This window comes from Oryx dammah, unplaced genomic scaffold (assembly GCF_014754425.2).
Source record: "Oryx dammah isolate SB20612 unplaced genomic scaffold, SCBI_Odam_1.1 HiC_scaffold_5, whole genome shotgun sequence".
In the NCBI taxonomy this organism is placed as follows: Eukaryota; Metazoa; Chordata; class Mammalia; order Artiodactyla; family Bovidae; genus Oryx; species Oryx dammah.
The window spans coordinates 102,149,602-102,175,306 of record NW_024070189.1 but is presented as its reverse complement, the minus strand read 5'-3'; the positions used below and the strand labels follow the sequence as shown (position 1 = coordinate 102,175,306).

Below are 25,705 nucleotides of genomic sequence, written 5' to 3'. Positions count from 1 at the left end.
GCATTTCTTTACCACTAATGCTACCTGGGAAGCCCCTTATATAAGCATTCCCTGACCTAATCAGTAACCTATTCAGCTGCTAAACCCCAACACGTGACCACCTCTTCCAGGAAGCCCCTTTTGCTCCCCCCTCTGGGATAACCAAGCCCTCCTCTCTCTCTGTTGCTCAGCTCTGACCCCTCAGGGTGAGTGTCTGTATTTGAATCTGCTTGCTTCACAACTGGAGGCTCCACCAAGGATGTAGGCAGAGAGGGTTGCTAATGGTGGGTGGATCCCTGTGGATGGAGCTTTGTCCTTGCTGTGCCAACAACTGCCCCCAGAGGGCGCCAGGAGGATATTGTTCTGGGTGACTTCAGGCCTGACGGTGAAACCTTCCTCATCCACCTCTGGACAAGTCTGGGGAGGGACAAGCAAGCAATGCGTTAGGCTCTCCAGTACCAAACCTCCCATCTCACCCTGCCATGCCCGCCTCCCACCTCTGGGCCCTGACTCAGATAAAAAAAGAACCCCAAGGGCAATAACTATCTTCCCGCGGTGTGTGGGCAGGTTCTTAAAGGAAGAGAACACGCCACTACCTGTCCTGAGGGGCAAATTGAAGCGAAAGGAGGATACTGGTCCCTCCCACATCATCCATGGGGGTTTGCAGCCAATGTGGGACTGGAACCTTGTCCCTAAGCCGTGTGACTTCTAGTCCCTTGAGCTCCAGGCGTGGTTTCCAGACATGGGAGTGGGGAGCAAGGCAGGACTGGGCCCCTCCCATGGCACTTACCCCTAAATCAGGTTCCAGGGAATCTCTGCGGATGGAGAAGCAGATGTTGGTGTCTGCTCCGCCACCTCCGCTGGCCCTCCCCTCCACCCCCAACACCAGAGGCAGAACCTGCAGGCAGTCCCCTGGGCAGCTCTGTGGTCCTGGGCCAGCCCTGCAGGTGGGGCAACCTTGGAGCTAGCTTGGGGCTGGGGCCAGTGAGTCTGAGTTAGCTGAGTATGGGGCATTCTCAAACAGCTTGGAAGGGGAGGGACTTGGAAATCAGTCTGAATGTAGGGCTCACCTTGGCAGGGAAATAACAGGGCCAGCCTTGGCAAAGAGAAGAATTCTGGGCTAGCCTGGGCAAGGCTAACCCTGGTCTAGCCAGGGAGACCACGGGTATAGGGAAGAATTTGGTACTAGTTTGGGCAGAGAGACTCTTGGGCTCATCTTGACAATGGTAGAATTACCAGGCTAGATGAGATGAGGGAAACAGCAAGTCTAGCCCTGCCAGGGAGAAATCCCAGGCCAGCCAGGGCAGGGGTAATCCTGGATGGGTCTGGAACAGGCTGCCCCTGGTCTAGTCTTGGCAAAAGGAGAATTCTGGACGACCTTGTGTGTGTGCTAAGTCACTTCGCTCGTGTCCAACTCTGTGTGGCCCTATGGACTGTAGCCTGCCAGGCTCCTCTGTCCATGGGATTCTCCAGGCAAGAATACTAGAGTGGGTTGCCATGCCTTCCTCCAGGGGATCTTCCCCACCCAGGGGTTGAGCCCATATCTCTTAAGTCTCCTGCATTGGCAGGTGGGTTCTTTGCCACTAGTACCATCTGGGTAGCCCCCTGGACTAGTTTCAGCACTGGTAATACTGAGCTAGCCTGGACAGAAGTGCTTCTGGGCTGGCCTGGGTAGAGGGGATCCTGGGCTAGCCTGGAATGGAAATTCTCTTGGGCTACCCTAAGCAGGGGACTTTCAGGACAGCCTAGGAATGAGGAGGGATCCTGGGTTAGCCTGGGCCAGGGTGCTTCCTCACACAGCTGTAGGTGGCTCTCGCTCCCGCCGGCTCAGTACTGGGAGGCGAAAGGCCTTGGCTCCACGCAAACGTTTCATTGCTGAGAACAGACGAAGGGGTGCAGATGAGCCCTGGGTGGGGGTCCCCTTCCCATTCAGATCTGCCTCCCTCATCCCCATGGTCCAGCCTGGGCATCCAGGCCCAGACGTACTTGCCTTCCTGCAGGGTAGCCGCTCTGTACGCCTCAAAGTCCAAAGGCCCTGGGACAGAAAAAATTGAGAAACTCAGCCAGGCAGGGGGACTGGGCCTGGAAAGGGTAGCAATATACCTTTGGCCACACAATGGCACCTGGATCTGAGCTTAAGGTGAGTCAGGGTCCAAGGCATGAGCCAAGATGATGAACCAGTCTCGGAGATAGTCATGAGTGGGATGGGCCAAGGGTTCTTGGTCTTGCCTTGGATGGCTGCCACCTTGGGATGGACTGGAGGGACTGCCTGAGTTACTTCTACTTCCAGAATTTCTGGGTAGAACATGGGTGGGTCAGAGGATGGATCATAAATGTCAGTGCAGTGGGCTGAGCCTTAAGTCCCAGGATGAGGACCTGGGACTCTCCCAAGGGTGATGGGAAACCACAGAGGTTATGTGAGCAGGAGCAGGGCATGAGAAATCTGGAGCCAGTGAAAAACAAGAATGGAGGTTCACACAATGAGAGGTAGTCTGAGCTGGTGCTGAGCTATAGAGACGTGAGGGAGAAAAGACAGACCCTAGTGGTTGTCTAGACCTATGGATGTAAACAGCATTTACTAAAGTACCTACTGTGTGCCAAGCACACATTTTGTCCTTTATTTGCATCAAATTAGTGAACCCTGAATATTCATTGGCAGGACTGATGCTGAAGCTCCAATACTTCGGCCACTTGATGCAAAGAGCTGACCCCCTGGAATAGACCCTGATGCTGGGAAAGACTGAGGGCAAGAGAAGAAGGAGCCAACAGAGGATGAGATGGTTGGATGGCATCTCTGACTCAATGATTTCCACTGAGTTTGAGCAAACTCAGTGAAGGACAGGGAAGCCTGGCGTGCCGCAGTTCACTGGGTTGCAAAGAGTCAGACATAACTTAGCAACTGAACAACAGTAACAGTGAACTTTCACGACACCATTAGTTGGGCGCTATCATCCCTACTTTACAGAAGAGTAAACTAAAACTCAGAGAAGGCAAGACAGATGCCCAAGGTGACACAATGAGTAATAAGGGAAAGATGCAAACCCAGATGTGACCCTAAAACTTGGGCTCTCAATTCTTCCTTGACCCTGTAACTGGGACATTTTCAAATGGGCCTTTTGCTCAATAATCCTCAGTGGCTCCCTTGAGCCCTCAGGGAAACAGTTGAAAGGCTGACCCTGGCATTCAAGACCCCTCTGGTATCTAGTGGTAAGAGATTTCTGCAAGATTAGGCATCAAGTTCTCTTTCTCTGTAGGTTGCTGAGTTAGATTTGTCTTCCATCCATTTTTTAAAAAGATTATTTTAAAATATGTGGACTATTTTAGAAGTCTTTTATTGAATTTGTTACAATACTGTTTCTGTTTTCTGTTTTGGTTTTTTGGCTGCAAGGTATGTGGGAGTTCCCTGACCAGGAACTGAATCTGCACCTCCTCCATTAGAAGAAGCCAACCCTTGGACCACCAGGGAAGTTTCATCCATCCATTTTGCTTTTTCTTTTTTTTAAACCCCATTTTTCTGGTGAGGAAAATGAAGCCCAGGGAGGTTCATTCTCTAGGCTCTTGAATTCCGTTCCTTCCCCATAGTTGTGGCTCCACAGCCCAACTCCCATGGATGCCCCGGACTCACCAGGCTTCTCCTGGCCTGTGCCTTTGCTCTCTGCAAACTTCCTCAGCAGCATCTCCACGCTGACGTTTTCTATGTTCTGCTTAAACTCCTCATGCACCTGGGCCAGGAGGACGGAGTCTGTAACCAGGCAGGGCCTTCTTGCCCAGCACCCCAACCTCATTCCCCACTCCAAGCCCCACTCACCTGCCCAATTTGCACATGGGTGTCCTCCACTGAGTGGGCATAAGAGCCCATCAGTGCCTTCATTTGCCGCAGGTGGGTCTCTTCCATGGCTTGGAAGCGCTGAGGCAGGAGGGGAGGAGCAAAATGGGAAGGTGTGGCTAGTGACCCCACCTGACCAATCAGAATGTTCCAACCCCCTGGCCTCAGTGATTGATTTGGGTAAGAGCTCTGGGACTTCTGCTGGAATCATAGAAAAAACACTTTCATATCCTGACTCAATGAGCTGGTAGATAAATGGGGCTGCTGCTGGTGGCTACTTTGTTACACACACACACACACACACACACACATACACACACACACACACACGCACGCTGAGGAGGGTATGTCTGCCTGGGAATGAAGCCCTCAGGAGAAAAACAGATTTGAGAAGCAAAGAGGCACAACTTCCCGCCAACACCATTTGGGCACCTGGATCCAGCCATGCCTGGAGCTCTGCCCCACCCTGAACTTTTCAGTTCCCTGAGCCTGTAAGTTTCCTTGTCAGTTTGAATGAAGATTTCTATTGCTTGCAGTTTTCTATCACTGCAAAATCAGAAGGAAAAAAAAAAAATCTGATTCTTAATCCTGAGCTCCCAATCTGCTTTTTAAACCTTTGAGTAGACAGAGACCCAGAGAGGTGCAGTGCCTGGCCAAAGGTTGCACAGCTGGTGATGGACAGAGGCTAGACCAGGAATCCAGACTTTTCAGTCACCATGACATGTCAGGAGACTCTTGGCTTCTAAATCCTGCCCCATCTTGTTGAAAAACCTCATCAATAATAATAATAATACATCATAGAGTGGTTTCTATGCACCTGGTACTAGTCTGAAAATTTCATATATGGTGACTCATTTAATCTTCACAAGTCTATGAGGCAGGTAGTATTACTGTCCCCATTTTACAAATGGTGAAATTAGGGCACAGAACTGATTTGGTCTTTGAAATAATAATAACATCAACATCAACAACAAGAGCTAACTGGCTCTAGAATTTTACAGTTTTGGCCTGTGATTCTAAGGCTTCTGGGAGTCGAGGGTTTGGAAGGCTCTGGACTTCTGAGGCCCATAGCATCTGGGGCCCAGGAATGTGTAGGTCTCCAAGGCCTGGTTCTTACCAGAGCTGAGTCCAGCATTTTCTGCTCAAAGTCAGAACGGGCTGAGTTGTATTTCTCCACCAAACGTCGCAGGCTCTCTGCTGCCTTCCTGGTCTTGGTCTCCGCCTAGGAGACACAGAGAGGGGACGGGGTTGGGAAAGGGACACTCGGGGCACTCTCCCTGGCCCCATCCGCAGCACGTAGACTCCCGGGGTGCCCAGGGTGTGGTCATGCAGGTTCAATGACCATGGCTCTGTGCTATGCTTTCACGCTCCCATCAGGCCGCCCCGCCACCTCTCGGCAAACCCCTCGGGTCTGTGTGGGCCAGTGGTGGCTGGGGACCTGCAGCTGTGCACCCACCTTGTCCATCTCCTTCTGGCTGGTGCTCTCCCTCCGCAGCCGCTCCTGGTCCATGCAACGGTTCAGGTAGTTCTCGCGAGACTTGGGCAGGAGCTGGCTGACCCCTGTGAGGACCTGTATGGCATCTAGGGTGCCCACTGCTTCTTCTTTGCACTGTGGGGGTGGGGAAGAGCATGAGGACCCCCTGAAGGCCCTGCTGGGGTGCAGGACCTGAGCAGACCCTGGTACACACCATGAAATTCCCAGCCTCCCAAATCTGTGGGGTTCCAGGTCCTACAGAATACTTTTTTCCCGAGAATTCTATGAATTTCAAAAATTTTAACTCTTTAAGTAGGTAATATTTACACATAATTCACATTTCAGAAAGTTTTAAGGAGTGAGCTCAGGTAAACCTCCTCCCCCCGCCACCTTTTTTTTTTACTATGAAGTCTTTTTTTTTTTTTCCTTTTGCCCCACTGCAAGGCAGATATGTGGGATCTTAGTTCCCTGACCAGGGATTGAACCCACACCCCCTGCATTAGAAACATGGAGTCTTAACCACTGGACCACCAAGGAAATCCCAAACCTCCTATTATTACGATGATACGTTTCCTGAAATAACTGGCATGAAGATCAGGGAATATGCCCATTTTTTATGACAAATGGTGATAGACCATACTGTTTAACTGACTGCTTTTTCCACTTAATAATTCATTCTCAAGATTATTCCATATCAGTCCAGAGAAAACTTCCTTGTTCTTTAATTTTTTAAAGAAAGTTGTGGTAAAATACACATAACGTAAAATTTGCCACCTTAACCATTTTTAAGTGTAGGAAGTACTACAACTCTCTTCCTTAATGGGGGTTAAAAACTGCAGATTCTAGGGCTCTGTAAATGCAAACCCTCTATGACTCTAGATAAGCTTCAAATATTTGGGAATCTTGTGAGTCTAAGGTCTGGCTCTTCCAGGATTTTAGTTTTGTCAAGAGTCTAGAAGCCTGGCACTCTGTGACGACATAGAGGGGCGGGATGGGATGGGCATGGGAGGGAAGTTCAAGAAGGAGGGAATATATATGTGTGTGTATTAGTCACTCAGTTGTGTCTGACTCTTTGTGATCCATGGAGTTAGGGTCCTCTGTCCATGGAATTCTCCAGACGAGAATATTGGAGTGGGTAGCCATTCTCTTCTCCAGGGGATCTTCCTGACCCAGGGATTGAACCCAGGTCTCCTGCATTGTAGGTGGATTTTTTACCATCTGAGCCACCTGGGAAGCCCCATTTTATTGTATGGGAGAAACCAACACGACATTGCAAAGCAATTACCCTCCAATTAAAAATAAATTTGAAACAACTTCATTTAAAAAATAAAGTTTAGGCCAAAAAAATAAAGAGAGTCTAGAAATGTCAAATAACAAGATCTGTAGCTTCTTATGCTCTAGATCAGGGGTCGGCAGACTTGCTGTGAAGGATCAGGTGGAAATCTGACAGTGAACTCAGCCACTGCAGTTCATAAGCCAGCCGCAGAAGATCTGAACGTGAATGGGCATGGCTGTGGCCAGCACAACTTTATTTACTGGCATTAAAATCTAAATGTCCCATAATAGTCACACACCATAAAATATCCTTTTTAAAAAATTTTTTCCCCAATCCCTTAAACGTAGAAAAATTACTCATAGCTCGAGGTGATGGTCTAGCCATCGCCCGCTGGCTGTAGTTTGCAGACCCCATGCTTTTAGAATTTTGAGAGTCTGAAATTCAACAATGCTCAGGTCTGTGAGATTCTGAGTTTGATGTCGTGGAATTAACAGAACCCTCAGGGGCACACACCAGGAGGTGGGGTTCCAAGGCCCCAGAAGTCCTGGGATCCTAGGAGCCACAGCCGTTCCCCACCCACCGGCCCAGCGGCAACCACGGTGCAGACCTTCTTGTGTGCCTTGAGCTGTTCCTCCCCATGGCGGAGCACATCCTTGATGAGATCCTGAAGCTTCCGCGTCAGCTCCAGGTGGCAGAGCGCCAGCTTGTCCGAGGAGACTCGGAAGACCTCCCAGAGTGGGGCAAAGGTCCTGGAAACAGAGACGTGGGGGTCACACCCAGGGCCCAGCAGGCCCAACCCCAACCCCTCGGCAAGGGACCCCCTCGCCCAGCACGCCTGGCTTTGGCTCAGACACCTCATGTGTTCCGGGCCCTGCTAAACATGAACATACATGAACTCATTTAATCCCCATTGCGATCACGGAAGGTGGGCTCGCAGCAGACAGGGAAGCTGAGGCATGGGAGGCCCCGTCCCTCACCCAAGGTCCCTCAGCAAATGAACTTCTGAGCAGGAGTTTCAACCTAGGCTGACGCCCGCCGTCCTCTGTCTGGACTCCAGGCCCAGCCCGATACTCCCCTTCCCACCTCTTTCCCCCACCTCGTCTCCACTGTGCCCAGGCCCTGCAGCCACACCTGCCTCTTTGCTCTTCCCTGAAATGCACAAGTGTGCTGCTGCCTTAGGGCCTTTGCACTAGCTGAGCCACCTCCCTGGGTCTCTGTCCTCGGACACCCCCACGCCTGATCCCTTCTCATTACTGAGATCTCAGCTCCAGATACAGTACCCACCTCCTAATGCTCCTATTCCCTTCCTAGCACCGTTCTCTCTGGGCAAGGACTTTGTTCGTGTTTGTGGTTAACATCTGTCACATATCCCAGACACACGCCCTACGAACAGGGCATGAGGGTGGCTGGAGGCTTGATTTGTTCTGATTGCCCCTGGGCTCCCTGGTGCCTCGAACAATGTCTGGCACACAGTATGGGCTCAGTAAATATCCACCGAATGAATGAATGAATTGTAGCCCGCCAGGCTCCTCTGTCCATGGGATTTCCCAGGCAAGAATACTACAGTGGGTAGCCATTTCCTTCTCCGGGGGATCTTCCTGACCCAGGGATCAAACCTGCGTCTCCTGCACTGGCAGGCAGGTTCTTTACCACTGTACGTGCGGGCTCAGTTGTGTCCAACTCTTGCGATCCCATAGACTGTAGTCCACCAGGCTCTTCTGTCCATGGGATTTCCCAGGCAAGAATACTGGAATGGGTGGCCATTTCCTTCTTCAGGGGATCTTCCCCACCCAGGGACTGAACCCAAGTTTCCTACACTGCAGGCAGATTCTTTACCACTAGTGGCACCTGGGAAGCCTCTTTATCACTGAGCCACCTATATATACATTCATATTCCTCTGTCCAATTAGCCCATAAGCAGGGGGATGACTCCGCACCCCACATATCACAAGTGTGAAGGGATGTACAGCCAAGGGCAGCCTCCTGTTGCCCCCAGGGACCCCCACACCCTTGGCGACTCCTGCCTTACCCACAGCCCACTCACCCCATGGGGGTCCCGTTGCTGGCCAGCTTGGAAAGTTTTGCCATCGCCTTCGAGTAGGTCTCCTCGATGGTGGCCCTGGGTAGGAGGACAGGGAAAGGAGGGGGAAGGTCCTGGGCACCTTGGGACAGGCCCCATACCCCTGGGCCTCAGTTTCCCCATCTCAAACATCTGAGCAGAGGCCTCCAGGAGAATGATACAGCCCCCTGGCAGGGGAAGATGTTTGCGAAATTCACGGGAGAGGTTTTCATCCTTAAATAAAATTTTACTAACAGCAGTAGCAGCAGCAGCAGCAGCAAGAGCAAGTAAACAAAATTTTGAGCACATAGTATCAATGTTTCATGTGCTTTGTCTCATTTAATTGCAGAAGATAAATTCATATTTTATTCCCTCTAGACAGATACTGCTAAATGCTTACCTAATATCCACTCACATTTTCATCCTAATAGAATTTCAGTTTTGTTTGGGGTAGCCATGTGCCCAGTTTAAACTAGTTACCCACTGGGGTATTTTTTGACAGAGGAACCCATGGGGTGCCACAGGCAATAGTGGATGGATCCAGGGTCTGAAGCCTCATGAAATGGAGCACGGCTGTGACAGTTCCTGCGTGACAGCCTCAGAGAGGAAAAACCTGGTTAACAATCCTCTGGACTCTCTGCCCGGATTTAACGGGCATTCAGCTGCTGAGGGGCTGGGGAGCAGAGATGCCTTGCAATTTGAATTTATTGTGTTTTCTGGGACGTCGGAGCATTTACAAGCTGAAATGTAGATTATTTCATCGAACATGTATTTTCTTTTATCGTACTCAGGGCCCGAGATTGAGTTTTCAAATTTCTCCTTGTAAGTAGGCCATATTATCATCTCTACAAGAGGAGGCCTTAGAAGTCTGGTGATTATTGTTTAAAATGGGGCATAGGGCTGACAGTGTTGAGAACTGTCAGTCAGGAAGGTCTTCAAGCTCATTTGGTTCCTGGAGACCCCAGGGATCAGGACCCTTTCTGGCAGAATGTGGTGCCCTGTCAGGGTGGGATGGGCAAGGGAAAAAGGGGGCAGAGCCTGGGTGGAAGTACAAGATGGGCATGGCAGTGTGGACTTCAGGTCTTGGCCACGGGGATGGATAGGGCTTGGGGAACCTCACCTCTCCCGGATGAAGTCTGCCAGCTCCTTGGTGGAGATGGGCCCCTGCTTCACGCTGTGGTACAGGACCTCAAAGCCATGGTTTTTCTCTCCCTGCAGGGGGTGAGGATGGAGATTGAGAAAGGGGATGGAGAGGATATCAAGGATGCCTAGCAACAGGGGCCTGGGCTGAAGAGCTAACTGGCAGAAGTCCATACTCTTGGCCATAGGCATTGGTTCTGGCCTTAGCCAGTCACCTGTTGCATTTCCCCTGGTCCTAAGGATTGGCTTATGGACCTTAATTTGGTCTAATTAGAAAAGACGCTGGGATTCTTGTACCACAGCTGAGAGAGAGGCAGTCTCATTCACTCTTATCTTCCTCTCTCCCTATCTTTCTGTCTTTCTGTGCAAATGTGTACGTATCTCTCTACCTCTGTTTGCTCCTTTCTCTTTGGTCTCTTCCCCTCTGTTTTTCTCTTTGTATCTTTCCATAAATGAGAGATTATGTGGTCACAGGAGATCCTGGAAACCAAATGGAAACCATGAATTTTGGAAAGATGCTGAACTTGAGGGTCTGGATTAAAAGCGTGTTGAGGGACTTTCCTGGGGGTCCAATGGTTAAGAATCCACCTTCCAATGCAATGGATGCAGGTTCGATCCCTGGTCAGGGACCTAAGATCCCACATGTCGTGGCGAAACGAAGCCCACAAGCCACAGCTACAGAGCCCAGGCACTCTGGAGCCTGTGTGCTGCAACAAAGGTCTTGGTTGTGAATTCTTTAAAAAAAGAAAAAGCATCTTGAGCAGAGAGGTGCTGGACCAAACCAACCCTGAAAGCCACAGTATTGCACAACTCTTCAAGTTTATGAATTAATACAACCCCTGTTGCTTAAGTCGCTGTAGCCTTATTTTCTGTTCTCTTCAACATGAAAATTCTCTCTGAGGACTCCACAAAGCAAGATGTGGGTCTGATACTCTCTCAGGACCCAGCAATGTGCAGCACAGGGCGGGGCACAGAAAGGGCATTTGAGTTTGTTGAATAGAGGGACAAGCTATTTTGTTGTTGCCTGGTGCTGGTGGGGACAGAGCCTCTACCCTGGTGTCTGCTGATGCCTTGCACAGAACCCCTTTTCTCCCAGTTCTGGGGTCACCACGGTTTGAGGCGGGGCTAGGGCTACACTGTGTGATCCAGACCAGTCATGTGTCTCGCCAAGCCCACAGTGGCTCCTCATTAAGATGGGGGCAGGGAGTCGTCTACCTCTTATATGGCATGGTCCACATCATGGTCCTATAAAGTCCGAAAGGCAGCCCTCCTTGTTGAAGAAGTCACTAGGTTAGTCACTACTGTGTCCTACTCTTTACAATCCCATGGACTGTAGCCCACCAGGCTCCTCTGTCCATGGGATTCTCCAGGCAAGAATACTGGAGTGGGTTGCCATGCCCTCCTCCAGGGGATCTTCCCGACCCAGGGATTGAACCCACATCTCTTGTGCCTAGCGCCACCTGGGAAGTACAGTGGGGAGGCCTCAGCAAACAACCCCAGCAGCCCCCTGCCCACCCCACCCAGGGGATCCTCGGGTGAGGCTGCACCAGGCACGGCTGCCCAGGCCAGCATCTGGAGCTGACTCAGAGCCAACTGCTGGCCTATTTCCCAGACCTGGCAAACCCCCAGCAGTGTCTGACCCCCTCGGGCTGGGCTGGCAGCCGAGGGTCCTGGGAGGGGCTGTCTTGAGCCTATGTCTCCTGTCAGAACCTCTGGACACCAGGCTTGCTCTCAAGCCAGGCCCAGAGAGATGTTTCTCTCTCTCTCTCTTTAAATTTATTTGTTTGTTTTTGGCTGTGCTGCATCGTTGTTGGTGTGCGAGCTCCTCTCTAGTTGCAGTGTGTAGGCTTCTCACTGCAGTGGCTTCTCTTGTCGGCAAGAGCGGGCTTTAGGGCGTGAAGGGCTCTGATTGTTGCAGCATATGGCCCAACAGTGCGGCTCCCGGGCTCTGGAGCACAGGCCCAGCAGTTGCGGCTCCTGGGCTCTGAAGCACAGGCTCAATAGTTGTGGCGCACGGGCTTAGTTGCTTTGCAGTAGGTGGACTTTTCCTGGATCAGGGATCGAACCTGTGTCTCCTATATTGGCAGGCGGATTCTTTACCACTGAGCCACCAAGGAAACCCAAGAGATCTTTCTAATACAGCTTGATCATGTCCTTCTCCTGCTCACACGTCCCCTGAGTGCCCTCCATGCCTCCAGCCCTGCCTTGGCCCAACAAGACTGGGGCATCCTTGTCTGGCTTGATCTCTCCCAAATGGAGCCTCCTTCAGACCAGTCAGGGCCCCAGCATCATCCAGCAAAGAGCCAGCAATACTAACAATACATTAAAAGAAACATTAATTAAAAGAAATAGACAGGGGACTTCCCTCACAGTGGTTAAGAATCTGCCTTGCAATGCAGGGGACGCAGGTTCGATTCCTGGGCAGAGAACTTAGATCCCACATGCGTCTGAGCAAATAAGCCTGCCTGCCACAACTACTAAAGCCTGCATGCCCTGGAGCCTGTGCACTGCAATTACTGAGCCGACAACTAGATAGGCCGTGCACCACAGTGAAAGATCCCGCATGCTGCAACTAAGATCAGACACAACCAATAAATAGATAAATAAATAAACAAATAAAAGAGAAATGGACATTCTGGGGTGCTCCCGGAGCCCTGGGGAAGTAGGAGCTTCATCCCCCTTTCCCGGATGGAGAAACTTAGTCTTCAAGATGCAAAGTCACTTGCCCAAGCGCTCCCAGAAGAGCCCAATTCAAATCCCAAACTCAAAGCTCTTATCCACTCTGTACCATGGTATCTTTGGAGGGAGGGGTTAGGGGTGGCTACTATTTTCTCTTTGCTAGTCTGAATGTTCTGCAGTGAACTTGCCTGCCTCACACAATTAGAAAGAATTTAAAATACATGTAGATGCCCCTGTCAGGACTGCAAAATGTGGGAAACAACTGATCCTCAAAAGGTCAAACCCCCTTACACAAAGTGCCACCGGGGTCTCAGAGAGGGGCAGCCCTTGGATGAGGTCACACAGCCATTCAAAGGCAAATCCAGGGATTATGACCCTTGGAAAAAAGGTGGAGGTCCAGCCCTCCTCCCATCCCTCCCACCCCTCTACCCACCGCCTGCAGGTGGCAAGGGGGTGCTGCCCCTTTAAGAAAGCAAATGCTAGTAAGAGGAGCCCCAGCTGGGGAGGGAGAAAGGCCTGTTGCCAGGGGCAACTAGTTGCCTAGCAACGGGCTTCCTCTCTGCAAGCTCTGGGCCTGCAACCAAGGAAGGGGCTTTCTGCCCTGGGTCTTACCCTATTCTCCTGTTCACATGTCCTCTGTGTCTCCCCATTAGCCTGGCTCTGCAAGAGGAGTCTTGTGCCCTCCACTGGCCACCCCGTGTCACACCTCTTTATTTTTGCCCAGGTGGCTCCCCCTGCCCAGAATGCCTTTCTGGCATCCTTCAAAGCCCATGGCAAACACAGCTCTGCATCCTGCTCCTTCTCTGGCACACCCAAGGTTGGGCTCTGTCCTGACTCAGTAGGACTAGAGGTGTCTTACTAGCTCTGTGTTCCCCAGATTGGGGGTTCCTCAGGGTCAGGGTTGGAAGGCAGTCTCCTGGGGCTCCAACATCTCCCAGAGTGGGCTGGGTGGGTGGTGGTGACAGGAAGGGAGGAAGAGAGTGAACGAGTAAAAACAAATCTGTCTCACTTGGCTCCTTGAGTCACACTATGTGGTCCCCAGTCTGGAGAGCAGACAGGTGAGCAGGTCCCTGGGGGTCAAGTCAAGAAAACCCCCCAACTCTCCAGCATGGGGAAGACATGGAAATTCCCTGGCTGGAATGATCCTGGAAGCTCGGTCTGGCCCTGGGTTTGAGACCTGACTCTGTACTTTCTTGCTGGACAACTTCAGGTTAAGAGATTCCTACTTTGGGCCTCAGTCACCCTGTTCAAGCTGTGATGTGCCCAAGACCACAAGGCCTGTGACATCTGGGGCTATAGATTCAAATCCAGCCTGACTCCTCCCACTTTAACTTCTACCCCCTGCAAAACGTCCATCTGCCCAAGACTCTGCCCACAAGCCACCAGGTTTCTCTATCTCCATAAAAGCCCCCGCAGCCCTTCCAGGACACCCCACCAAAATAAGAGTGAATCTTACTTACCCAAAAATACTCCCCAAAATATGACATTTTGATGGCCTCTGTGGAGACCCCTGAAGGTTCCTATCTTGTGCCTGTACAAAGAGAGAGGCAAATTTGAGTTGTAGTCACAGCCAGCTCAGGCCTAAGGAGGGGAAATTCCAACTTCTCTCCTTGTGGAGGAAGGAGAAAGAGGATGGAGGAGGAACCAAAAGCCCCAAAGTTGGGAGTATGCCAGCGCCCCTGGAGTGATTCAGCTTTGGGCATGGTCCCCAAGTAGCTCCCAGCTTAGGGGGACACAGTTGGATACAGATACCCCCAGCCCTGTGGGGTCAGAGCTAAACTAAATGAAGGGATAGGGGCTGGGGGAGCCTAGACTAGAGGAGGGGGCACGCGGGTGGGGTTTTTAAGCATGAAGAGGAGTTCAGGGTGGGGGATGGGTAGAAAAGCCCTGGGCCATTTCAGAGACAGAAAAACTGAGTCCCCTCAAGCTACTTGCCAAGGTAACAAAGCCAGGAAATGACAGCGGATTTGCTCTTGGGTCAGCTGAGTCCCGTGAGCACTCGGCTCTGCACTGGGCAGCTCCTGTCGGAAGAGGTAAGCTCTTACCAGCTCCTGTCTGGTAAGAGGTGGACACTGGGACTGTGATTGGCCACGTGGGAGCGGGGGTCCTTCAAGTGGCCCTAAGCTTCCCTCAGGGTCTCCGGAATCCCTTTACAACAGTCCCCATGCCATGCACATTCCTGGGATGGAAAGTTCAACCCTCGCCAAGGTGACCCAGCTGACACTGGTGCGTCCATGAGTCCTGACCCTGCCCCCTGGAAGCCAGTGCGTTCACCTGGTAGGTATCTGAGTCACTGTCCAGCTCTGTGCCTCAGTTTCTCCATCTGCAAAACACGAGGAAATGCCTAGAAGGGATCTTACTGGAGGACCCCAGGTCTCCCAGGAGAAGGGGATGAGCCAAGCCATCAGGCGAGGAAGGGACACTTGGTGTCCTTGGCATGTTGTCGAGGTTGGGCTTGTCACTGGAGCCCACAAGCCTCATCCATAATTCATGACCCTGAGGACAGTTCAGTAGCAGCTGGGAGCCTAAGAGGCACAGTAGCAGCAGAGACGGGGCTGGTGACCGCAGGGATGGGAAAGCTATGTGGGCCTCACTCGAAAGGACTGAGCAAGGACCTTGGGCAAGGCTGCCGCTCTCTAAGCCACAGAGTTTAATTTGACCCATTATCAGCTAGCCTCTGGTTACATGACTTCCATAAGTCACCCAGCACTCACCATGTGCCTACCTGGCCAGGACAATACCAGGGTCCATGAGATGATTCGGCTGGGGGACTTGAACTAAAGGAGAGGGCATGGGAGTTGGGGTTTTAAAGCATGAATAGGAGTTCACCAAGCAAACAATTATTTTATTCAACAAATATTCCCAACCACCACCCTGTGTTGGGTGGTGCTGGGACCCCTGAGAAACTCCAGCCCCCAGTGTAGCCCATAAGGAAACCTAGTCAAACTGGGGACATACAAAGCTGACATCCCAAGAGGGAAAAGCCCTAAATTCCCATCTCATTTCTTAGATTTTGGCCATGACCTAGACCCTGAGCATCTCCAAATCCCTTGGAGCTATGCTAACTGATAATGGGAACCACTAGCCCCCATGTGGCAACTTAATTTTAAACTAAATAAAATTAAATGCAATTAACCTCCTACTTCTTCAGTTGTGCCAGCCTCGTTTGCAGGGCTCAGTAGCCACACAAGGCTGGTGGCCACTGTACTAGACAGCACAGATGGAGTCCTACTAGACAGTACAGGTCTAGAAGATCCTAGGAGCCAGAGGGCCTAAGTTCCCCCCCAAACCAAGAATCTTTGCTACTGTTTTTACAACTCCCATTAGATTGCCCCTCCCCGTTACACATACACTGAGCACCAGTGTGAGTGCGACACTGGGTCCAGCTCCTTTCAGGCAACGCACACTCATTCAACCTTCACAAGCACAACGTGGGGCTCAATATCAACTTTACAGATGAGGAAACTGAACCACAGAGAGGTCACCGACTGTCCCCAGGTCACTATGGCTTTGTCCCTGACCTGTCTGCTGAAGAACCCCTGTTCGAAACTACCACATGTGGCTCTGGTTCGCCATATTTCTGCGACCGCCCTGCCATCCATCCTGCCGCTCAGGGTTGTAAAGTCGGGGAGCACAGTGGCAGAGCAAAGGGTGACCCTGCGCAGGCCCAGGAAGTGACACCTACTGTTTCTCTCGAAACCCGGGCCAGGTAGGAGGGTCTCCCTTCTGTCCCTGAGAGAGGAAAGGAGGAGCAGTGGGGGCCTCCTGGCCTGAGCTCAAACTCACCGGACAGCGAGTGGGAACAGAGCCCCTGAGACAGGGCGGGTACCAGGAGATAACCACGTGGCCCCCGCCGCTTCCGTTAGCTGAGGCCCCTGTGCCTGGGGGACAGGAAGCTCACCCCGCCCCGCCCATGGCCCAACTGCCAGCTCACCTCCCCCGCCAGACCAGCACCCCTGGGACCTCCCTAGAACTGAGCAGGTGCTGGGTGGGAAAGCTGAGGCCCCCACCTTGGGGCTATTATTAGTGAGCAAATACAATCTTGATAACAACTGTCAAATAATAGTACCCACAAATTTGAGCACCAACCATGTAGATGAAACATTGCACATCTCACCATTCTTAGGTGGGCCAGTGATGCCTGCTTCAGTGGGTGGGGGTGGGAAACCCAAGACTCAGAGAGGGGAGTCCATGTGCCTAAGGTTGCACAGCCTGTGAATGGGAGCACCAAGACTCAAACCCAGGGCGGCATGAGGCCTTCCACAGGCCTGAGGCACTTTTGCTTTCAGAGTCCCTTCCTCCACTAAAAAAAGAGTTTAAACTATTTTTACAACTACATTTGACATAGAGACGAATATATTAACACCATATATTAAATGTTTTCTTTGACCCCAAAGCCTGGGTTTTTTTTCCCCTTCTGATTTTAAAAGAAGTTAAAAACATCTTTACGGACTCCAAGGTTGTGCCTGAGACATGGTGGTCACTGTGTCTGATGAAGTCAGCCCTGTGTGAACCCAGGTCTCTCAGCCTCCTCAGTGCCAGGGCAAAGCTCAGAGATGGACAGGTCCTTGCCCAAGGTCACAAAGCAGGCTGTCAGCTGACCCGGATGCCCCCATCCTCTGGCTGCTGGAAGTGGGGAACAGAGTCCTTCCCAGAGATGGCTGACAAGCTCTGGACGCTGCCTGGAGATCCAGCCTCCCCAGCATCAATTCCCAAAACCCTGGGGTTTCTTGCCAGTTCAGCATTTGAGCAGGTCCGGGAGCAGATAAAACAAGACAGGAACCAAGTCAGCAAAGAAGGCAGGGCTCCTGTTCCTGACCGGTTGTCTGGAACTCCTGACCTCTCAGCAGGTGGCCTTGGGCTGCCCCTGACCTCTCTGGGCCTCTAGGCTTCTGCAAAACAGGATCTATCATTTTGCTCTCCCTCGGACTCCAGTTTGCTCACAGTAGGGCCAGTCTGGGGTCCTTTTCTTCTTTTCCTGTGACCGGCCTCTTGGCTATGCTGCTTCAAGGACCAACTCTGTCATGCACTTGCTCCCCTCTAGGGCTGGCCACCAGGGTTGTGCCCATTTACACGTCTGGCTTGATTCTCACAGTGGCACTTGGAGGCGGGGTCTTGACTCAGCCATCACCCCCAGCGAGGCAACTGAGGCAGTGGCCCCATGTCATACAGTAACTGGGTGGTGAACAGCCTCTGAGCTTCTGCTCAGGAGTTTTTCAGTCTTCCCTGCTGTCTCCTCTCTCTCCATCACTGTCCTTGGCCAACACCTATTGAGCACCAACTGACTACTGAGCTCTGGAGACACAGCAGGCAAGACCCTTGCGGATTTCCTCCTTTCCTATCCTGCCCTGCCCTGAATCAGCTGTTGACCCTGTTTATGCTCACTAATATTGCAATTAGTATTATAATTACAATATGGTAATGATTATAATACGATAATGACTATAGTATTACAATGTCTGCATTTACAGCGCTCCCGTTCTGCCAGTCTGCTCTGATCTTCCAAGGGGAATTCAGCCCATTTTATAGAGGGACACACCAAGGTGCAAAGGGGCAAAGCCACTCACAGGAAAGCTGGATTTGAACCTGGGAACTCTGGACTTGCACCCCCACCACAGGGACAGAGCCCCAAGGGACAGGGGATAGACTGCCCCAGCACCTCCCATCTCGTCCTACCCAGGATCCTATCTAGGTACTGGCTTGCCCCTGGCGTGGGTGAAGGTATGTGGGTCAGGATATGCCCCGGGCAGTCCCGCCAGCGTGACGAGGGTGGAGGAGCCCCTGTTCTGATGATAGCAGCTTGGTAATACGTTTTATTGTCTGGCAAAGCAACTCTTCTGGCAATGCCAGAGTGTGACCATCAGCCCATTTTGCAGTGCAGTAAACTGAGGCTCTGAGGCCAGCAAGGCATATGGAGGGATCTCCAAACCTATCTCTGTCTCTCCTCTGACCATCATCTTTAGCAAAAGGGTGGAGTCACAATTTAGCAAAAGATGGAGTGGGTGGATTTCAGAATCAGTAGAGTACAAGCTTTGAAGCCTCAATCCCACTTTCAAATTAAAAATAATAATAATAATACAGGCTCAGGGAGGTCTGTCATCTGTCCAAGGTCACCAGTGAGGCAGGTCCATCCGAAGCTACCTCCTGGTACCTACTGCAGATGAGGCAGGCGAATTCCGGGATCTGAAGCAGATGGAGGGGCCGCCCACCCCCCAACCCTCCTCCGCACCCCACTTTCAGTCAGCCTCCAGCAAGATCCTAATTTACCTCGATTTATTTTAATCCCTGGGAACAGATGCTCACTGCCCATCTCCCACTGAAGCAGGGACCACCACTGAGTCCATGCTCCAGGTCTTTCCAATCCTGGCCCGGCCTGGCCCTGCCAGACAAGGGACTCCATCTGACCCTCCCCAGAATTCCAATCTTGGGGTCTTTGCAGAGGATGCCAGTGAAATGTCCCTCCATTACCCCATCCTTGTGGTAGGGAGCTAGAAAAAGACACTGTACAGGAGGGACCAGGGGACCCCCAGCTCCTTAGCCAGGCCTAGAGAGGGGTTCACAGAGGAAGGGGTTCCTCATGTTGGTCTCGGGGCCGGGGGTTGGGTGGGGTGGGGCGATCTACAGGCCAGAGCTGGGAAGAGGGAAATTGGGGGTGGTCTCCATTTCATCTGTCTTGGGTCCCAGGCTCGAGGGAGAGCGACAAGCTCATCTTTGCAGCTCTGGAACCTAGACCCAGATCCAGGCTTAGAATAAAGGGATTTTGGGGAGGGGTCTCGATTCATAGCAGCCCCGCTGCACGCTCCAGTTCTAGGCCAGGAGATGGAGGATTTAGGAGGGGTCTCTATCTCCCTCCGCGGATCCCCGGTTATCACGCGGGAGGAGCAGGAAGGACCGGGTACCCACCGCGCAGCCCCCCACCCTCTGTTCTCTGTCCCTTACATCCCGCCGCGCCTTCGACCCTGGAGCCTCCGGGCTGCCAGGCGCGGTGCGCACGGGGTGCTGCGCGGGCCAGGGGGGTTCGGGGTGTTTCAGGGAACAGCACTCACCTCCCGAGCTCGGGCCGAGCCCCGCGCCCGCCGCCACCTGCGGCTCGGTAGCTGATACCCGAGCCCGCCCCGCCCCGCCCCTCCCCTCCTCTCCCCTCCCCTCCCCTCCCGCCGCGGCTGCGGCGCTGCCGCCGGATGGCCCCGCCTCCGGGGCGTGGCCGGGAGAGTCCCCACCTCCGCGGCGGCCTGGGAGGCAGGGGCGGGCTGCGAGTGCGCGCGGCCAGCCATTGGGCAATTTAGGCGGCCAGTTCCACCAGCCCTGCGCCCTGATTGTCTGGGGGTGCGGCTCCTTTTTTTAATCTCCCCGCCCCGCTACCCGCATTTATTTGCATAATTTAAAGCAATAGATCCGGTTCCTTCCACCTGAGACTCGGTGGGAAGTCTCCAAATGTGTGACAAGCACTGAGAAGGACTCTTCTGATTCCTCCCCTACAAGCCTGTGAGCGGCACATATTGATTCTCATTTTACAGATGGGAAAACTGAGGCTCAGAGAAGGCTCCTGCAGGCTTCACAGCAAGTCTACAACCTGATGCAGGCAACCTCAGGATCTGGTGCCAGGGGTTGGTTAGAGCCATCCTTCAGAATGTTGTCATGTCATAAACCTGAGAGGCTCTGGTCGCCCTCAAGTGAGTGCTCTTAAAATGAGATTCATACAGCGCCTGTGGGTCCTCCCACAGAGATTCAAATCTCTGTTCCTGGCTGATCTGCTTGCCTCCAGGCCTACTCCTCCACCAGGCTCCCCAGCTTAGAAAGGCCGCCCAGGAACCTGGCCAGAGGCCTGGGAGTCTCTGAGATCCTTCTCTTCCCTTCATCATCCACAGTGGTCACAGTCTGCTCATTTCCTGTACCCTGCAGTGGCCTGGGTCCAGGGTGCAGCCTGGACGCTGCCTCGGCTCTCTATTGGTATGTGTGCCTCTTCTTGTCTTTACCTCTTCCTCCTGACAATCGCTGTTCCACATGGCAACTATAGGGCTCCCCCCCCCAGCAAAGATTTACTTAACTTGTTTTTGGCTTCTCTGGGTCATTGTTGCTGTACAAAGCCTTTCTCTAGTTGCAGCGAGCAGGGATTACTCTCTAGTGATGGCACATGGGCTTCTCATTGCGGTGGCTTCTCTTGTTCTGGAGCACAGGCTTCACTGGTTGCAGCGTGTAGCCTCAGTCGTCGTGGCACACAGGTCTAGTTGCCACGTGGCAACTCTTCCCAGACCAGGGATTGAACCTGTGTCCCCTGCATTGCAAGGCGGATTCTTAACCACTGGACCACCGGAGAAACCCTATAGAGGTTTTTAAAAATACATTTTAAATTTTAGAGCAGTTTTCAATTTACAGAATTCCTATGAAGATATTACAGAGAGTTCCTATATATCCCACACCCAATTTCTCCTGTTAACACTCCATATTAATACTTGACATAATATGGTACATTTCTCACATGAGATGTTATTATTAACTAAAATGCATACATTATTCAGATTTCCTCAGTTTTCCCTAATTTTTTCTGTCCCAGGACCCCGGGAAATCAAGTCATCATATCTCTTAGGGCTTTTCTGAATTAAGCAGTTTCTCAGACTTTTTTTGATATTAATGACCTTGACAGTTTTGAGAACTGGTTAGGTATTTTGTAGGATGTCCCTCAATGGGGATTAAAATTTTTTTTTTTAATTTGTGTTTGACATATAATATTGTGTGAATTTCCTGTGTAGTACCTGTTGATTTGATATGTTTATATACTGTTATATGATTGCCACAATTGAAATTTGGTGATGTTTTTCTCTGGGTTTGACTGGGGTGATGGATTAGAAGATCACAGAGGTGAAACCTCCTCTGATCACATTGTGTCCAGGGCGCATGCCTTCCACATGAAATTTCAGTGATGTTGAGATTGCCTGGCTAAGGTAGAGTCTGGCAGGGGTTTCCATGATCAGGTTAGTCTCTGCCGCCTTTCCAGGCTCTGCCCTTAGGAAGGAAGGTCACTATTTACAGCCAACATCCAAGGGATAAGGAATCACTCTCTTCTACCTCAAGGGCAAAAAATTACTTGGAATTCCTCTGATGGGAAATAAGTTTCTTCTCCCATATCGGTATGGAATCATGGATATTTATTCTATACTTTGGGTTATAACCCAATGCTACTTTATTGATTTTCTTGTTCACATTGTTCCAGCTTTGGCCATTGGAAGCTCATTCAATTGGCTCTCATGTTGCTTTAACTCACCCCCGTTTTTTGTATTTTTTGTCTTTTTGTCTTCGTCTTTTTTTCTCTTTTAGCACTTCCCTTTCTTTGTCACTACGACATGCTTCAAGCTCATCTGATATATTTCCTGCCCTAGTCCTAAAATCAGCCTTTCTCCAAGGAGCAACCCTGGTGCCCTTCGCTGGAAAATACTTTTAGAAAACCAGCATTTGGGCAGTAAGTGTGCTCATCACTGCTGGAGTATAGTTGCTTCTAGGCCCTCTCAGTGGACAGAGCAAGGACATATATGTGTGTATATTAACTTGTATATATACCCAGATCTATATATATTCCCATACGTAACTGTATCTATAGGAATTAAACATGAATTCATACAGATGCCTTTACATTTACTAAACTGATCCTCCTAAACTTCTGCTTTGCCTGTCCATAACCTCCCACTCCAATAGGGAGAAACCTGGCTCCTACCACCCCCTCTCCATTTGCTGGATTATTCCATTCAGGGCCACAGGTATAGAGGCTCAGGAAGTTAACTTGTACCCACAGGGAGCAGGTTTCAAACAGAAAGCGATCACCTGCCTCTCTAGCTCCAAACCCTGCCCCAGTGTCCAGGACCCTCAGTAAAGACCCTACACCCCGGGCCTCCCCATCCCTAAGCCCTCCAGGCCAGTGCAGTCTGGCCTTGCTCCTCTCACGGCAGTTCTGCAAAGTTGGTCTCACCTCAGAGCCTTTGCTTCTGCGGTCCCCTCCTCCAGGAGTTCTCTCAGTTCCCCATCTGACTGGTAACTTGGCTCTCAGTTCCTGCGTGGTAGCTCTGGTCTGGCTTTCTTTCAGCTCAGAGATAACCCCTCAGGGCTGGGGCAGTTAGGCTTGGCGCCCTCCCCATCAGAAGCTGGGAGGTCCGTGGGGGCTCTGGCACCACCCACACCAGCTAGGTGGTGTCTGAACTTCATTCATACCCCCATACATGGCTTCCTCAAGCCTGGGCCAGGGGCAAGGTGGGGAGAGAGCTTTGATTCTTGTTTTAAAGGTGAAGGGACCAAGGCTGATAGACAAGAGGCTGCTCTCTGAAGTCACACACGAAGACATGTCAGAGGCAGGGCTTGGCCCAGGTGCACTGAGGCCTAAGCTCTCGCCGGTCCTGACCTTGGATCCCAGATGATGTTGTGAGCATGGGGAGGACAGGATGCAGAACAGGCTTGTCTGGGGGTGGGTAAGGGATCCCAGGTGTCTGGTCACCACCAATACAGTTCGAGGGTACCCAGAGGTTCATGCCAATCTTCCGTGACTGGGTGTGGGATGAAGGTGTGGGGTCCAGAGAGCTTAAGTAATATTCCCCAGGCCACAGTCCCAGTGCTGCCAAGCTGGAACACAACCAACGTTGCCTGAGCACCTACTGTGTGTCAGGAAGGGAAAAGGCACATGGTATACAGGTAGGGTGCCAGCCATGTCCTATCCCAGCAGCAACCCTGGTTGCAGCCCAGAAGGCAGCACAAGAGTGACTTGCTGGTGGACAGGGTGGTGTTTTAAATTGATCTGTTTTTGATTGTGCTGGCTCTGCATTGCTGTGCACGGGCTCTCTAGCTGAGGTGAGTGAGGGCTCTCTCTAGTTGAGGTGCGAAGGTTTCTCACTGCAGTGGCTTCTCTTGTGGCAGAGAGAGGGCTCCAGTAGTTGTGGCCTGGGCTTAGCTGCCCCTTGCCATGTGGGATCTTCCCAGACTAGGGATCGAACCCATGTCCCTTGCATTGGCAGACAGACTCTTAACCACTGGAGCGCCAGGGAAATCCAGGGTGGCGTTTAAAAGGGAGTGGGTCAGGAAGAGCCAGAGGAGGCCCTGGGCTGGGGGTGGAGACCAGAAAGAGAGCAGGGAGGGCTTCCTGGAGAAGGATCCCTAGGTGGTGGGTTTGGAAGATGAGAGGTTTTATGTTGCTTTCTTGGAGAAAGGCTACCCCTCCCCCCTCCATCTTGGCCTTCCGAGTCCACATCTTTCCAGATAAGTGCCCTGGCCACGCCCCACCAGGGACCAGTTCCCCCTAGCCCCGCCCCAAGCCCCTCTGGAAAGACTGCCAACTCTACATGCCAATCCTGGTGTGCTCACAGCTCCTCAGCTTGGCTGGTCTCTTCCAACACCCGGTCCTTTGAAGGGCAAGTTCCATTTGCTCAGTGGGGTGTCCATGAAGCTGTAGGGATGGCTCCACCCCCAGCCTCCCAGTGTTCTTGAGGCTTCAATTTTATGTCTCCTCTCGGTTCCTCAAAAAGACCAAGCCTCTGCTTCTGCGGGTCCCTCTGCCACCCTTGCTCTTGGTCGTCCCCTAATACTGGCTTAATCCTTTGCATCCTTAATGTTTTTCCCCACCCCCAGGTGTGGTGGACTCCTCTGGCACCCAGTGCCACCCAACATGCCCAGCATCGTGGGGTGTTGTCCCCTCCTATATGTCTGGCTCCCCTACTTGACACTGCTCCCCGACAGGGCAGCAGCCAGTATGTGTTGACTGATGCAAGGCTGGATGGTGGCATTCCAGGGAGGGGACACCTTGGGTGCAAAGGCCTGGAGGCGTGATCCAGACGTTGGAGCAACACCAAGAAATCAGGGGGTGGTTGTTGCTCAGGCTCTAGGCAAGTATCGGGGAGGGGCTGCCGATGAGCAGGTGGCGCCCAGAGTGGGTGCCCAGGACAAGGTCACACATGGGTCACACATCTGGCTCTTGCCAGGGCTCCAGGGCCCCCAGGCTCAGGCTGCTGCCGGGGTATTTTTAGTGCATGCTCTGTAGAAGCTGGGCCAGACAGCTGTCAGCAGAGACTGGAGTGGGGAGGGAAGAAGCAGAGAGGAGAGAGAGGAGAAAGGGGGTGGGGAACTCCAGGTCCCTAACTGCTCTAAGAGGTAAGATGGGAAGTCAGAGTAATGCCTGACACCAGGCGTTGGTAAACCACAGCCTTTGTAAGCTGAATCCAGCCCACTGGTTTCTTTCTGTAAACAAGATTTTATTGGAATGCAGCTATTTATTTCCATTTGTTCAGCTATAACAGCAGAATTGAGGTCTGGACAGACTCTGTGGCCCGCAACACCAAAAAAAAAAAAAATTATTATTTATTAGAACAAGCTTGCCAAACCTCCTGCCCGCCAGAATGAAACTATCTCTCTGGGGGTACTTGTCAGTGGCTATTCATTGATTTTCATCACTATTTGATTCTCTTCCTTCCTGGTACAAGAGAGGAGTATCTATCTTTCAGCTCCTGTATTGGGCAGAGTCATGTGACTTGCTTTGGCCAATGAGACGCGAGTGGAAGTGGCACACAGCTTCCTGCTGGAAATCCTTAGGAGTTGGTGCCTGATTTGTCACGTCCCCTTCCTGTCTGGCCACCCGATGTTCTAGGCGGTGGACGCTCTGTCATGCTGGGCTGCTGCGTGAGGGTGGTGAGAAAATACAGCAGCATGGGAAATCTGAAGGGCAGGGAAAGAGCCGCCGAGTGTTGAGGGCAAAAGCCCAGAACCCTCCCTGCTCCCCACAACACATACACAACTTATTGAAATAAAAGTATAATAAAAGAAATATAATCCAGGTGTTCTTCTTTCTAGGAACGTAAAGACAGATCAATATTAGAAAACCTACTAAGAGATTAAAAAAAAAAACAAAAACATTTTGGCCCTGCTCCATGGCATGTGGGATCTTAGTTCCCCAACCAGGTATTGAAACTGCACCCCCGATGGTGGAAGCTTGAAGTCTTAAACAGTTTTAACCACTGGACCCAGAGAAGCCCCTCGATTTTCTTTTTAAAGATAAACTTACTCCCTCTGGTGGTTCATGACTTTGAGGCCCTGTTATTAGATGCATACAAATTTGGAACTGTTACCTTTTCTTGGTGAGTTACAAGCTTTCATTTGATAGTCCTTATTTCTAGTATGTCTGTGCTGTCGCTTCAGTCATGTCCAACTCTTTGTGACCCTATGGACTGTAGCCTGCCAGGCTCCTCTGTCCATGGGGATTCTCCAGGAAAGAATACTGGAGTGGGTTGCCACACCCTCCTCCAG

The 25,705-nt window shown here is 51.7% G+C and overlaps 1 protein-coding gene across 2 annotated transcripts in view; it reads right to left on the bottom strand.

Annotated features, from left to right (window-relative positions):
* FCHO1 (FCH and mu domain containing endocytic adaptor 1) overlaps positions 1–19,543 on the bottom strand; it is a 28,803-nt gene extending 9,260 nt beyond the window's left edge. The window contains exons 1-14 of one of the 2 annotated variants that reach the window (XM_040241099.1): positions 19,480–19,542; positions 14,708–14,756; positions 13,894–13,964; positions 9,735–9,826; positions 8,600–8,674; positions 7,163–7,304; positions 5,262–5,414; positions 4,923–5,027; positions 3,788–3,886; positions 3,605–3,701; positions 1,970–2,014; positions 1,776–1,854; positions 770–794; positions 339–396 (exon numbers count right to left, since the gene is read on the bottom strand). In XM_040241099.1, the coding sequence (XP_040097033.1) occupies positions 339–396; positions 770–794; positions 1,776–1,854; positions 1,970–2,014; positions 3,605–3,701; positions 3,788–3,886; positions 4,923–5,027; positions 5,262–5,414; positions 7,163–7,304; positions 8,600–8,674; positions 9,735–9,826; positions 13,894–13,920 (997 nt within the window). In that variant the 5' untranslated portion in view covers positions 13,921–13,964; positions 14,708–14,756; positions 19,480–19,542. Of the gene's footprint in view, positions 1–338; positions 397–769; positions 795–1,775; positions 1,855–1,969; positions 2,015–3,604; positions 3,702–3,787; positions 3,887–4,922; positions 5,028–5,261; positions 5,415–7,162; positions 7,305–8,599; positions 8,675–9,734; positions 9,827–13,893; positions 13,965–14,707; positions 14,757–19,479 lie in introns of both variants that reach the window. The other variant, XM_040241100.1, reaches the window with a different exon arrangement.
* Positions 19,544–25,705: the final 6,162 nt, after the last annotated feature.